Consider the following 15,907-nt stretch of genomic DNA (forward strand, 5'->3'; position numbering starts at 1 on the left):
ATACTTGTTAGATGTTTTATTTTCTTTATTTACACTTGCTAAAGTTTATTAATTCCACTGTATTTTTATAAGATGTAGTAAAGGATATTTACAGATTTTTAAAAAATGTTAATTGCTTCCTACTATTTTCCTGTCATATGTACGTCTAGGTTTGGTCAGGACCATGCCAGATCAAACCTAATTTGGAATTTCAAAACACGAGAAGAATTGAGAGATAGTCTTGAATCTGAAATGAGAGCGTTTAATATTGATAGAGAACTTGGTAGTGCTAATGTGATCTCCTGGAACCACCACGAATTTGAGGTAAATTTTAATATTTGTAGTAGATTAGGTTTTTAAATAAGCGTGTATTATTTTTGGAGTGTTTAACTTATATAACATATGTCCTTTTGCTTTTAATTTTATGGAGGTATCTTTGGAAAACTTTAATCTTTGCATGAGACAAAAATAAAAAATTAATTTGTTAAGTAACTGGGATTTGTACCTGAGAATAATGCAGCAGTTTTAATAAATTTGATTCTGTGCATTCCAGATCTGTTCTTTGATTGTTTTCTTCCCTTTTTTCCGTTATTTCTCCATGGAAACAGCTTGTTCTCCTTGTTCCTTGTAGCTTATTTAATTCTTATGATAATTTGATTCCTAATGTGACTATGTTTTGCTACTCTATTAAAATATTGATGTGAAGAATGACAAAACAAGAACAAGAAACATGTTGGTAGTAGATACTTTTGTGTGCCTGTGTATAATTTAAATTCTTATTATAGCTGTAAATTTGAAGATGCTTATGACCCTGTAGCCTTTGATCTTTAACCCAGCTGCATTTCCAAAATATGTAATAATTTGATTTTGCTTACTTCTTCCTCCTTGAAAATCTTTCTTTACTTTGGTTTTGGGAGTCTATGTTCTCCTGGATTTTCTCCTCCTTCTCTGGCTGCTCCTTATTTACTCATTTTTCATTAGTCCCTCAACTACTAAGTGTTGGTTGGTCCTAAGGGATTAGTTCTTGGACCTATTTTCATTTATAATCATTGCCTCAATTCTCATGGCTTTAAATGTCTATATGATGGTGGCTTCCTTTTTTTTTCTTATGTCCTGCTTAGACTTTCCTTCCTAGATTTAATACTTTTATCCTATAATTGGCTACCTAATAAGCATCGAGAACTTAGCTCTAAAACTTTTGCTCTTGTCTTTCTCCCAGACCTACTTCTCTTGTAGTCTTTCTGATCTTAGATAATGGCCCCTTGTTATTTTCTGGTCACAAACTTTGAAATCATTTCTCTTGTACTCCGAATCCAATTTGTCAACAAATATATTTAGTGTACCTTTAAAATTTACACTTCTTCTTCCTGTAGGATCATAGTTTCTCTGCTTTCATCCTTACTTCCCTACAATTAATTCATTATCAATATAGCAACAGTATGATCTTGTTAAAATGTCACTTCTCTACTCAAAGTCCTCTGGTGTTCCTATGGCTTCCCATCTCACTTAGTAGAAGTCTGGGTCCTTAAAATGACTTACAAGACAGAATCTGTGTAACCCCTAATCTTATGTTTGTTTGATCTTACTCTTCTACTCACACTTTCACTCTTGCTCCAACCACACTGGCTTCCTGGAGAACACCAAATTCATGTTCTTGACTCAGGGTTTTTTTCTATGTGCTGTCTTATTTTCTGTGGATAGCCTCACAACTTGTTTCCTCATTTCCTTCATGTCTTTTCCTGAATGTCATCATCTAAGTGGGACTTCCCCAGTCACCATATTTAAAAATATGCACTCATACACACACACACACATTCTCTCTGTCCCCTTCCTCTGCTTTATTTCACTCCATAGCACTTACTGTCACTCAGCTATCATATGTTTTACATTTTTATCTGCTACACCTGTAAGGACAGAACTCTTTATGTTTGTTTATTGTTGTATCCCTGAATACTAGAGTAGTGCATGGTACACACAGTATATGCTTAATAAATAGAAGTTGATGAATGCTCAGAATTTATAGAAAGCAAGTTGTATGGATATACATTATATATTTAATTTTATATAGTTTATATTTTTAGAAGTCAGTTATTTTAGGCTTTGGAAAAAGAATTTTGATAACCTAGTCAGGAAATTTTTTTTTTTTACAATATCCTGCAAATCTTTACTTGAGATAAGCAGCCTAACTGAGTACAAGCGTCATGGTGCTGCCCCAGCTCCTGATCATGGGCTACTCTCTCATGCGTCACCTCCAGTCTGTAGCCTGGGGTAATTTGACATACAGAGAATGAATGCTGTACAAAAGTATACCATAAAATGTAGTTGATGGGTTAGGAGATGAGGGAACACCTAAAGTAGCTTGTGTGAGTTGAGCAAACTGTGTGTGGTGCAGGACCATTTACTCCTTGCTTAGTCAGGGCAAGCCAAGAAGGCAATGAAGCAGATTATCCCTTAAAAGGGCTTTGATTCTTCTTTCCCTTAAGCCTTTATGGACACCATATAGTACTGAAAGTTTTTATCAGCAAGTTTTAAATTCATAAAATTGGTACATAATTCTCACTCTTACCATTTAACTGAAATAGTCACAATAATAACCAGGTATTTTAAGAAATGATGAATTTTTTTCTGAATTTAAAGGCTGCCTTATCAAGAAAAGAGAAAGCTCTGAACAGAATTTAAGAAGTGATTGTGTGGAAATTGCCAAATATCTATATCAAAATAATGTAATTTGCTTTTATTAATAAAGGTTAAATATGAGTGCCTGGCTGAGGAGATCAAAATAGGAGACTATTACCTGAGATTACTGTTGGAGGAAGATGAGAATGAAGAAAGTGGATCAATTAAGAGATCGTAAGCTGTTCTTCATATTTTGTTATAGTAGTCCCTCTTTACCCGCAGTTTCACTTTTTATAGTTTCAGTTACCCACAGTCAACGACAGTCCAAAACAATTAAAAGGAAAATTCCAGAAATAAACAATTCGTAAGTTCTAAATTCTGTGCCATTTTGAGTAGCGTGATGAAATCTGTGCTGTCCTATTCTATCCCATGAATAATCTCCAACACTGTAAATGCTACCTACCCATTAGTCACTTAGTAGCCATCTCAGCTAACAGATCGGTTATCAGATACCTTAAGTTAGAGGGAGACCATATTCACATAACTTTTTATTACAGTGTATTGTTATAATTATTCTATTTTTAGTTACTGTTAATCTCTTACTGTGCCTAATTAATATATTAAACTTTATCAGAGGTATGTACATATAGGAAAAAAAAAAACCAGTATATATAGGGTTCATTACTGTCTGGATTCAGGCATCCAGTGGGGGTCTTGGAACATAGCCCCCAAGGATGAGAGTGGGGGACTACTATATATTTGTTTTCACTGTTAATTTCATGGCTAATTCTATCATGAATTTTTTTTTAATGTAGGTATGAATTTTTTAATGAACTCTATCATCGTTTCCTGCTCACTCCAAAAGTAAACATGAAGTGTCTATGTTTACAAGCCCTTGCTATTGTTTATGGCAGATGTCATGAAGAAATAGGACCTTTTACAGATACGAGATACATCATTGGAATGTTAGAGAGGGTAAGAATATCATTTAAGGAAACTACTTTTTGATAGTGTCATTGAGGTACATGATAAATTTTCAAAACTACATTTAAATTCTATTTGATAACTCTGTTACCATAACTTCCTTCATGAGTTTTTCTTTAATTTACATTATACTTATTTAAATATAAGTTAGATGAATAGGAAAACAACTAATGGATTAGTTTCTGTCCATGTCAGTTTATTTTTTTTCAGTTGCTGCTTTGAACGACTTTAGCAACCTATTTGCCAGTCTTTAAGTATGGATGAGCAGGGCAGGTGTGTAAAAGAAATAGTGACTTTTAGAGCTATGTTTACTTTTTGTTTTCCATTTTGGAAAAATCTTAAATGATGCTAGCGTACTAAAGTTTACAGCATGAGGCTAGTAAAACTTTTTAGCACTACTCTGACTAAAAAAAGGGTACTTACAGTTAGCACATTTTTTTAATTTTATAATGTTTGTCATTTAACACTTTGAGCATGGTGTGGAGAAAGTTCAAATCGATCAGTTTATCCATCATGCAGCTCAAATTTGAGTATTACCTACTTTTGCAGTGTATACACTTCATTCTATTTGTGTTTACATTCCTCGTACACTTAACAATTTAAATTTCAGTCAACTGCCGTAAAACCATTTCACCAATTTTGAAAATGGCCATCAGTGCTTCTTACAGTTCCCTCAGTTGTCAGTCATGCTTTGTAGATTAGGAAACTGATTCTAAATAAGGTCTCACAACATACCTAGAAAATAATATGACCGGGTGAAAATTCTTTTTTGTTTGCTGTTACGCAAAATTGCATTATTAAATTCTATATCATTTTTAATCTAGTAAACCTGAGTAATTGAGGCATAGCATTTATATTTTAGGCAGACATTGTTCTTCTTGTTTGTATTCATCATGATATAGTTTATGTAAAATGTCATTAATCCTTTAGAATTTTTACTTAATTCAAGAGTATCATTCATGCTAATTCATTTGTTTTAATTTTTACATATATTCTTAAAGATATATATTGAAATAATCTATTTGACTTTTAAAAATATCTGCTTTTCTAGGGAGATTAGAGAAATTAAAAACTGTAGAGAATGTAAGACATTGAAGAATTGTAATAATTGACAGTCTTCTCTGATTTTCTTAATGTTTAAAAGATGACATAATTTTTTATTGTTTGTTGGTTGATTTTGTCCAGTGATGATATTTTGTGTTTCTGTTCACTTATGACAAAACTCTCATTTATTTCAATAGTGCACAGATAAACTTGAACGAGATAGGTTGATCCTCTTCCTTAACAAGTTAATCCTTAATAAGGTACAGTATTTTTATATAAATAAGCTATTATTTCCATGTAAGCCACATGAATATGCAACAAAAGATAAATTATTAAAGTGTGAGTTAATTATCCAGACGTGTTTCTTTTATTATCTTTTCTTTTTAGATTAGAAAGTTCTGTGTGCTTTCAACTCCTAGAGGGAAAAGGTTTTGCCAAATGTTCCATTTACATTCTGCCCTAATATTACAAACACTGATGAAATTAATGATAATAAAATTCTAAGTGAAGAAAAATAAGGAGTGAAGTCGTAACCTGATTTTTCCTTAGGGAATCTTTAGGATTAGATTTTAACTAAAATAAATGCTTGACATAAAATGGAACATTGAAAGGTTTTTAATATATCAGATTTGATTTCTGATTATAGAATAATCTGTTTATTTACAAAAAAGACCTTGGAAAATGCAGGATAATTGTAGAACCAGACAATTTACATAGATGTTATTCCTTCCAGGCTTTAATTTGTTTGCTGCTTATTTGTTTTGTTCAGAATATATTTATGTAAAAATTCTTTATGTGATCTATTTGTAATATATATACATATATATATGTGTATATATACACATTTGCCCTTTTTTATCTAAATTAATGTTCCTTTAACACAAAATACTGAAAATACTAAGTAATACCAATTATGTGTTAATTTTTTCAGAGACTCCAAATATTTTCTTCTTCAAGAGCCTTTAAGGTAGTAGTACCTACTGGAGAAAAAGATGTTAGATTATGTAAAAATGTTTTTGTCTTCTAGAAAAATGTTAAGGATCTCATGGATTCAAATGGAATTAGAATCCTCGTGGACTTGCTTACCCTTGCGCATCTCCATGTAAGCCGAGCTACAGTACCATTGCAGGTATGTATGCTTATCTAGATTTTACAAGTTTAACATTCTTGGACTTTAATTTTAGGATCAAAAGAATCATAAAAATCTGGAAATATATCAATATATGTGGTCATGAATGTATTTCTCCAATAATTATGATAGTACTAATGCCTAGGAGATTAAGTCATACAAAAAAGGTAAACAAACTGTAAGAACAATCAAAAATGGATGGTGATGATCCAGTTTTATTTTTCCAATGTTTCTTGTCTTTTAAAGTAACTGCAACTCTAATGTGCCTATTCTAAAGTCAATGCGACCTTCAGGAATTAAACGGTATTCATCAGTTATGTAACTTGAACTTTTAGCATTGAAACCACTGAGAGTATCCAGCTGAATCTGGAGACCTTATAAAAACTAGTTAGTAAGAGGACAGAGCTGCCAGTCTCTACTGAAAGGCCGCCTTCTTATACCTAATTTATATAAGAGATCCATGTTTAGCTCATTAATGGTTTCTTTTCTTCTTTTTTTTTTTTTGGTATTATGTTTTGTTTTTGTTTAATCTTCTGGTGTAAGGAGATGTATCATGTTAGATTTTGGCTGAGTATATTGCCCAAGGTCACCTAATAAGAGAGAGAGCCAGTTAGAATCCAGAAGTCTATGTTCTCAACCACTCTACTCTCCCTCTATATGAGTAACTGAAAGCTAATAGTTATGAGAGCATTTAAAAACCATATTTTAATAAAATTTACTAACTACATAAAAATTCTATTTTAGATTTTCATAAACACTAACATATAAAATTATAAGAAGTATCTGTAGCGAGGGTGGTAGATTAAAATTAAGTGCTTAAAACCACTAAAAACTTTCCCTGTTAGCATTTTAACTCTTTGCTCTCAGGTGCTTATTGAAACTTTTAGTTGGAATGAGTTTTTCCTTTAAAAGAACTTCAGTGTTTTGAGCATCATGGTTTAAGGTTAATGGTATCTGTTTATTTTTATAGTTGTTTGCATTATTCTTTGCTTAAAGCTTAGTGCCCTCAGAATTTATTAATAATCATCAGGAATGTAAATATGTCTTCGAATTTATCTTAAATTGCCAAATGAATGTAGGAACCCATTTATTTCAAGTGCATATTAATAAGGAAGTCACTTTTTTGGACTATTAGGTTAGATATCTAACCCTTAACTCTTAAAATAAGGTCTCTTAAAATTTTAGGTGAATTTCTAAAGGAATAAAAGCCAAGAAATATTGTGTAACTTTTTATAAAAGACATCTACCCCTTAATTTTCTGCCTTGAAAAATAAATCTTTTTAAAACTTAGACCAATGTGATCGAAGCTGCTCCAGATATGAAAAGAGAGAGTGAAAAGGAATGGTACTTTGGCAATGCCGACAAAGAAAGGAGTGGCCCGTATGGTTTTCATGAGGTATGTGTTTTAGAGAAACTTTTCATGAAAGTCTTAACCTTTTTTATGCCCCCTTTTGCACACAAATCATTCAAAACTATGATTTGAATTACTGTCACCAGCTCCAAGGTCTCTGCCATTCTATTTCTCCATGAAGTATTAGATGGCTTGCATTTCTAGAAAAACACACACAATCATGTCTTCAGACCTTATTGTTTAAAAGCAATTGTTATGGAAGTAGCACTCAGGTTTTCAATGAATTTTCTATAACAATTGCTACCTTAAAAATTATGTCAAACTATAATGCTTCTACGTGTTATAAACAGGTAAGTTTTAATATGCAGTCAGAAATTCATTAAAAATTGCCTGTACAGACCAAAGGCAATTTCTGTCTAAACATCTGCTGATGTTTTGACCCTGCTCTCCCATCCTCACCCTCCCAGTCTCAATTGGAATTTTGCCAAGGATAGTTTTATAAAAGACCAAGCCTTCTGTTTGTATAATTTGGTCATTTTATACTCTGCCTACTCTTTATTTTTTCCAATGTTTCTTAATACTCTATGGGTTGGCCAGCTAAATGGTTATTTTCTTATATTAGTAGCCAAATTTGTGTTCCTGAAGGCGTGCCAACAAAAGTTTGTTGTTCTTTAATAGTGAACTTGTGTGTTTATTCCATAGTTAAGTATGTAGCATACTATAAAATAAAAAACATCAGCAAAACTTTTCATCTTGCTTTGTCTGTTTTTAATTATGGCTTACTTTCATTTAGATGCAAGAATTGTGGACCAAAGGAATGTTAAATGCAAAAACCAGATGCTGGGCTCAAGGCATGGATGGATGGCGACCACTTCAGGCAATACCTCAGCTTAAGTGGTGTCTGTTAGCCAGTGGACAGGCTGTACTAAATGAAACTGACCTTGCTACCCTTATTTTGAACATGTTGATCACAATGTGTGGATATTTTCCAAGCAGGTAAAATGTAATTGAACATTTCCATGGTTAACAGGGGCTCTTGAACATCTTGTCTCTCCCCATTTGATAGATGCTTTCTCAGTGATTAGTCTGGTGATTAACAACAATGAAATTCCATTTGTGGCTTGGGGGAATGCCGCTTTGAACTTTGGAGCTTTTTGAAACATATAAAGAAATAATTTACAAATTATATGGATTAAGTAGGTAAAAAGCAGCTTCCTCTAGGAAACTTCAAATAATCTTACGAATTCGAGGCTTACTATAAGCTGCATTCTAGCAACAGTAGCAGTTGCCATTTATGTGAATCACGTGAACTTTTGATAAAAACATACTGCAGTCTGTAACCAGTGGTGAGCACCAGCTCCTGACCTGTCAGGTTATCCACTCCTCATAAAAGAACATGAGTCTAGGACCACATCTTGCCCCAATTGACTAGTGAAGGTGAGAATTTGTTATCCAGTGTTAACCATAATTATGTCCCTTGAATGGAACTTTTCATTCTTTACAAACTATTTGTTAAACATCATTTTGTTTTATTACTGTGCTAAAGACATTTTATGATGGAAATTACTGAGAAACTGTCAATTTTATAACAGTTAAGGCTTTCATGGTTCCAGTTCTCTTAAAAGTCAGATCACACTTAAAACCATGTAATCAGTATTTAGAAGCAATATAGCATTAAAATTAAGGTTATACTTAGAAAATACTGAAAATAGTTAAATTTAAGTTTTAAATTATTTGACAAAGCTTGATGTGCCCTTTGGGGGGAAATAACCACTGACAGTGTTGGACAACACCAAGTTTAATCAATTAAATAATAAATAAGAGTCTTTGGCTCTTCTAGGGTACTGTTTTTCAAGGAAATCTTATGGAAGGAAATGAAGTCATATTAAGCAGCCAAATAGATTTAAACCAAAATACCTAATCATGTTCCCAGCTGTATGAGAGCTTAGTCTTCATTAACAAAAAAGTAAGGTAACATGCTTCATGCCTAGTAGAAAGACATATGCTCTGAACATACACATTTTAATAAATACATTTAAAGTTGACCTTAGAAAATGTTTTTTAGGGATCAAGATAATGCCATCATTCGGCCTTTACCCAGAGTGAAAAGACTGCTTTCAGACAGCTCTTGCCTTCCTCATATTATCCAGGTGAGTTCTTTTATGTTATCAAATTAGGAACAATATTTTGAAAATCATTTTTCCTTATTTAATTTACTGTGAGCCCCAGCTTATGTTTTATTATAGTCTATTACATTTTCAAAAAGCTTGAACCCCCAATTACATTTATTTCATTTATTTCTCTTACTCTTAATTGAGTTGATATTCTAAATATACTGTGGAAGATTGTGTATCCAAGAAGCTAAACATGGGAACCCTCTGGACTCCAGAATTATTTTCAAAAAGTTTTACTTAGTATCCATTTTTAAAATCACACCACTGTGATAACTGAAAGGTGACACATTCTAGTTTGTGGTGCCGGTTGAGATTGCTAGGAATACTGGGAAACACACCAGCAGGCCACAAATGTGGACATAGTGAGTTGTATCTTATGCAATATAGCTGTCTTGTCAGCTTGCCTCAGAGTTTGCCTCTTCTCAGTTATAGGTTTTCATGGATAGCAACTGATCTAAAGTACAGAATTGGAATTATCTAACATATACTAAAGTATCTTTTCTTTTTATCTCATTTTTCTGCTTTTTGCGAATTAAGCTGCCTAAAGTCCAGATGAGTTAAGTCCCAGTTGGCCAATGTTCTTTTCTTGTCAGTTAGTGATTCTGTTCTTGATTTTTTAAATATTAACCACACATGGTGTGACTTTTAAAATATACGCCAGTAATTTGTGTCATTTGTACCTATCAGTTGTACATCGATTTGAAAAAGAAGAGAGTTAGTTTGTATATTTTTATATTCACGGATACATTAATGCCTGTGTAAGTCATTGGTAATAAAAAAGACTGAATACAGTGGCAATGCCCTATCAACTATTTTTTTTTTTTGCCAACTTCTGCTTTTTAATTCACTTCTTGTTTAGGAAAAGAAAGTGCAGCTCGCTGCCAGTGTTAATTTAATTTTATATAAACACACTCTTTGAGGCTGAAGCAAATCTGACTGAATTTCAGTGTGAAAATAAAATATAAAAACTTTTTGGAGTTACTTCTAAATAGAACTCGTCTCTATTCCTAATGTAGCCGATGTATACATAAATCAGATTCATCAAATGAGTCTCAAGCTAACAACTATTCGAGAATGATGTTAACATCATGCGTAGGAATGCTATGTTTCCTAGGATTTGACATTTGCAGTAATTGAGAATTACTATATTTTGAAAATACCACTACTAAAAACAGAATGCTATAAATAGAATGATATAATTTGTTTCCAAAGACTATCAATATACTAGAGTGATGCAAAAATAATAATAAAAGCGAGATATTTCGTGGCAAGCTTTGAGGGTAAGATTAGGGACTGTAACCTGCGAGTTATCTCGGGGTAAACACTGCAGCTGCAAGCCCCGCAGACGAGTATTCTCAGGGCAAACGGGAAATGGGTTAAATGTAGCTGCATTTCGAATTTGTTACTTTTCTGTTGTGGACATTTCTGTTTAGATGCTTAAATGAAAGTACACTGTAGTTATTGTTTCTTGTAACCCACTACCAGCCCAGCCTAGAGGACTATGTGAGAGGCATATGTGAGATGGTGCAAATTTGTTTTCTATTCTGGACCCTCTTGGCTTGTAGGTAAAGGACCGTGTCTGGAAAATCTACCTCTCCTAAACATTTTTCCAAGCCCTATGAACCTAAGAGGAAAAAATATAAATGCAAAAATTGTTGAATTTCAGGCCAGAAAGGGTGACTGAAAAACAAATTTTAAGAAATGTGGTTAGCATAACATGAAGCTTTAGGGGGGAAGATCTATTTTAATTAACCAAAAAATTTTAGTAATATCCAAAAATTTAAATGATTTAAGAGAATTTTATTGACAAATTTAATTGCTTTAACAATATATGCCTCCCATTTTTTTAACACTGAGTTTGAAAAACATTTTTTAAAAGCTATCTTTTTTTTCCTAAATTTTAATTTTCTGTATTCTGGGATAGCTTAATCTTGCTAAGAACAGATAGGCAGTGGTTTTCAGGAACATTATAATGGTTGGTACAGATTTCTGTACTGCATTTGACTTTTAAGAACAATCAGCTTCAGAATCTTTAGAGTCTAAGATACCAGTGTGATACCAGTGAATATCCTAGGACTTCTGGTATAGTCGCAGTATCAACAAATATTTTGGATTTTTGTCTGCTAATTCCTATATTTTTGTTGAAGTGTTTCAAGTCTTGAATTACGGCCAACCTTTAACACTAGGGAAGATCCTATGTTACTGTATATCAGTTTTTCCTTTGCAAATTATGTCAGTACTAAACAGTCTAAATACCTAGTTGTACAGATAAGGCAACAAAACAGAAAAATTTTAAATATTTACTTAAAGACATATAGCTGGTTAGTCTCATATCTGAATCTAGGACTTTGACTTCCTAATCTCAGCTAGTACTTAATTCTTGTTATTGTAATTTATTTTTTGCTAGTAGCTTTGGACCCAAAATTGGGAATTCTTTGGAGTAACTGTTTGTAGAAGATTGAAATGCTATTTTTATTAAGATAAAACTTGCTAAATTTATCGTGTTTATTCCTAGCAATGCTGTATGATTTTTTTATTAGCCCAGCTTCATTACTGTTGTCCCAGATAATCCCTTCAGTATTGCCAGCTCAGATTTCTAGAGACCACATCTTTTGGTACTTTCTGGTAGTGGTAATTCCTACTGGTATTCAGTCACCCTCTTGCCTTCTCCCTGCACTTGTAGATCTTTTGCTTAGTGCTATTTCACTGGTAGTGTTCTCTGCTCTCCTCCTTGAGTTCTTAAGTAGCATTTGGGGGATGCTTCACGTCCACTCATCTGAACTTTTTAATTTGTTCATTAAAGAGGAGTCCATTCAGGAAGATTTCTGCACAAGAAACAATTTTAAAATCATGACAAAATATCTTTAGGCAGGTCTGGGTGTTTTCTGAACAAGTTCTGATCAAAACTTATTCAGATAATGCATTTAATGTAAAATGAATAATTTTTCAAATCTTTTGAGAGTCTAGTAAGAAGGATACTGAATCTCTTGGGTTTTTGTTTTGTAACTTACTACATATAAGAAACTATAACTTCAGCACACAAAATACATAAACCTAAAATGAATGCTATTATTATAAGTTTTTTATAACCCAATAACAAAAACATCTTATTTCTTTTTTTTTTTTTTTAGCTACTGCTGACTTTTGACCCTATCCTTGTTGAGAAGGTTGCTATTTTGTTGTACCATATCATGCAAGATAACCCACAGTTACCTCGTCTTTATCTTAGTGGAGTATTTTTCTTTATCATGATGTATACAGGTTCCAATGTACTTCCTGTTGCTCGGTAAGAACTCTGATAATCTATTTAAAGTTATTATTTGAATTGTACATGGACAGATTGATTTAATTTGTGTATGTATACATTATTACTTTGATTAAATTTTTCATTATAAAAGCAGTTTAACCATATGTCTGAAAATTTGGAAATTAGAAGAATTGGGGAAAAGTTACTCAGTATTACACCACTTTATCACATCTAACATAAGAATTTCATCTAGTATTTTCATATAGATATTTAATGTAACCATCATTCATTTGTACATGCAATTTTACATTTTGCTTTTTCCTTAAAATTGAATATTTTTTCGCATTATTACATAACCTTAATATGACAATAATTTTTCTAATTCATTTAAGTTCTTGTCTTAATTAGAAATTAGACATTTTGGGGTTATGGATTTACAAGTTGCCTTTCATGGCTTTTATTTATACATAGAGACCTCATCTTTAGAAAACTAAGGTTACTAAATCTTAACCAGTTCTTGTGTCTGATAAGTAATTTATTTTTTTCTCTAGGTTTTTGAAGTACTCACATACCAAACAGGCTTTCAAGTCAGAGGAGGTAAGCCAGATGAATCCTCTGAATACCTAGTATAACACTGGGTAAACTATCTTGGCAACGAAGTTTCCTGAGCTATGTGTATTTACTAGATTATAAGCACTAGAGGGCAGGTATTGTTTTATTCATTTTTTACATTTCCTTGTGGTACTTCGCACATAGAAAGTATAAGCTAAAATTTTTTAAATGAAAACAAATGTTTCCCATTAGACTTAATATTGAAATTGAAGATGCGAATTATAACCTGACACCACTGTGAATAGAACTTCCCTTTGTGTAAAATTTGGATTAGTAATTTTTATAAATAATTCATTATATACCTCGGTTTCATATAGTCAGCTAATATTCAATAAGACTTTCTTTTTGTTCAAATGCTAAGGTGGCAGAAGTGCTAAGTTTCTTTTTTGAAGCTACTTAATTTTCTCAAGTTTTATTGCCATTTTACTGAGGAGGAAAAGTAGGAATCCAGAAAAAGATAAGCTTTATCCAGGTAGCTTTGACAACCTAAAACTTTGTACATTTGCAGAGGTATTGTCAACATATAACTGAAGGGTGTTTCAAATTTTGTTAGGCTTTTCATGGAGCATTAATTTTCAGATTTCATTGACAGCAGAAGAATAAACCAAAAACACACTATTTAGGAGATTAACTGAGGAATATTATACCACTTCAATAGTAGAGACTGAACAAACAGCATATTTTATAGAAGAGCCAGTGAAGCCATAGAAAGTAATCTGTTTAATAACAATAAAGTGATGCCCATAATGGTGTAATTTTCACAGCTTTATACAAGTAGAAAATGAGAATATAAAAAATTTTTAAAATTTGCCTCTAATGCTACCGCTTAATGTAGCATTAGGCATTTTAACATTCTTTTTTTCTCCTTCTATGCATTTATGCATATGTAATCTTTAAAAAAAATTTATAATATGAGAAACTATATACATTATTTCACCTCACAATATTTTTAATAACTACAGAAAACAGTGTTTGCATATAACAAAACTCTGGATGCAAGAGTTACCAAATAATAGTATTCTAAAGAACAGAACAAGCAATTCTTCACCCAAAAGTTTAACAGATAGTGAATTTATAGTTTTTATTAGCACAAAGCCTAAAAATACTCATCATTTTATCTTCCTTTGCATTAAATGGTGAAACCAAGTCTGAGTTTTTGCCTCCTGTCACTTTGTCATATCCTAGAGAAAAAAAAATCCTCAATTTGCCCACAAGAAAATAAGAAAAGTATTTACAGTCTTTAGGATTTTATTTCCATCAGGTAAAGAAATGAAATTAGAATTTTAGTATGATTAAGTATATTACCCTGATTCCATTTGACCAGCCAGAGGATATGGAGTTCTTAATACAGTAATTATAATTGCTTATAATAGCAATTCTCCATCTAAATCTTAGCCACACTTTATGAGGACAAACTTTTTGAGATCTTGAATTTGGGGGCTTACTTGTTTTTGAAAACAGAAGCAGGTACAGGTGTGAACTGCAGCCAAAAATTGTAACACAGAATAAACGATGTAAATCTTTGCCACATGTCCTAAATAATGTTGGCAGCAGTTGACACGTAAGGAGCTGAAGACTGCTGCAGACATGGAGGGTGTTAGTTCCACTTTTGAGCTCATGCCAAGGCAGTTTATACCAGACACCTTCCACTTACATTTTGCTATGTTTCTATCTAAATTTCCGAAGCATAAAAGCAATTTGATCTAGTTCTTTTTTCTTAAAATGTGTGCTAACCCTAATTTATTTATTAGAAAATTGAAAGATAGCCTTATTATTTCTGACTACATTTTGTTTTGTTTTAAAGACAAAAGGACAAGATATTTTTCAAAGAAGTATACTCGGACACATCCTACCTGAAGCAATGGTTTGTTACTTAGAAAATTATGAGCCTGAAAAGTTTTCTGAGATTTTCCTTGGAGAATTTGATACTCCAGAAGCAATCTGGAGCAGTGAAATGAGGTAAACAGCCAGTCGATTGTTTGTATTTTAGAATCTTTGCCTTTTGCTAAAAGGCAAGTCTGGTTTTGACTCTTAAAAACTGCTTTCACTAGTTGCGTAATCTGAAGCTACAATAGTCATTGGTGCCAAATCAGGTGATGAGGCCGTAAGCTTTTTTCTATTCCATGATTTGATAAATTACTGTCCTTAATAGAGCTTTATGTAAGGGGAGAATTTTTTATCACTACTGCTTCTTAAATCAATTTGTAGAACTGGTAAAATTTTAGGCAATGAAGTAATATCTATGTGCGGAATATATAAGAATCAAATCAAGATGCACCTCCTGGGTATTTGGAAATAGAACTGTATTCCACTAATTAAAAACTATGCCCACATAAAATAGATCAGACCAGATGTACTCAACATCATTTTAAAATGAGGGCTCCATAGCCAGCACATTTTGACCTTCAGCTAGAGGTTAGAGTTCCTAAAGAATGTCCTTATTATGAGGGGAATGCCATAGGAAAAGCCTGTGGAAATCAAGAAAAAAGAAGCCCAGAAACAGATGTCCACATACAGACAAGCTCTGTTCAGGAAGACTTGGCACTTCGTAGTTCCAGTGTCAAGGCTACCTCTTTGTAGAGAACTCTTCAGTTCTCTCAGCTGGATGGGAGTTGATCTTCTGAGTCAGTTCTTCACTCTCCTATGGCTGACTTCACACTCACAATGCCACTTTCTGGTTATCATTTGACTTTTTTGGTAGGCTGACCTGTAGGCTTGGCATGTGCTAGGCACCAATTTGAATATATTCTGTATGACAGTGATATTTTTCA

At 32.7% G+C, this 15,907-nt stretch overlaps 1 protein-coding gene across 4 annotated transcripts in view; it reads left to right on the forward strand.

Moving 5' to 3' along the window:
* The window catches only part of DNAJC13 (DnaJ heat shock protein family (Hsp40) member C13), a 108,165-nt gene that overhangs the window by 55,178 nt on the left and 37,080 nt on the right, over window positions 1–15,907 (forward strand). For all 4 annotated transcript variants that reach the window (XM_039837143.1, XM_039837144.1, XM_039837141.1 and 1 more), the window contains 11 exons: window positions 150–303; window positions 2,726–2,829; window positions 3,411–3,570; window positions 4,821–4,883; window positions 5,651–5,752; window positions 7,044–7,148; window positions 7,897–8,099; window positions 9,169–9,253; window positions 12,409–12,563; window positions 13,076–13,121; window positions 14,941–15,095. In XM_039837143.1, coding sequence (XP_039693077.1) covers window positions 150–303; window positions 2,726–2,829; window positions 3,411–3,570; window positions 4,821–4,883; window positions 5,651–5,752; window positions 7,044–7,148; window positions 7,897–8,099; window positions 9,169–9,253; window positions 12,409–12,563; window positions 13,076–13,121; window positions 14,941–15,095 — 1,332 coding nt within the window. The remainder of the gene's footprint in view (window positions 1–149; window positions 304–2,725; window positions 2,830–3,410; window positions 3,571–4,820; window positions 4,884–5,650; window positions 5,753–7,043; window positions 7,149–7,896; window positions 8,100–9,168; window positions 9,254–12,408; window positions 12,564–13,075; window positions 13,122–14,940; window positions 15,096–15,907) is intronic.

Source organism: Pteropus medius, unplaced genomic scaffold, assembly GCF_902729225.1.
Source record: "Pteropus medius unplaced genomic scaffold, Ma_sr-lr_union100, whole genome shotgun sequence".
Classification (NCBI taxonomy): Eukaryota; Metazoa; Chordata; class Mammalia; order Chiroptera; family Pteropodidae; genus Pteropus; species Pteropus medius.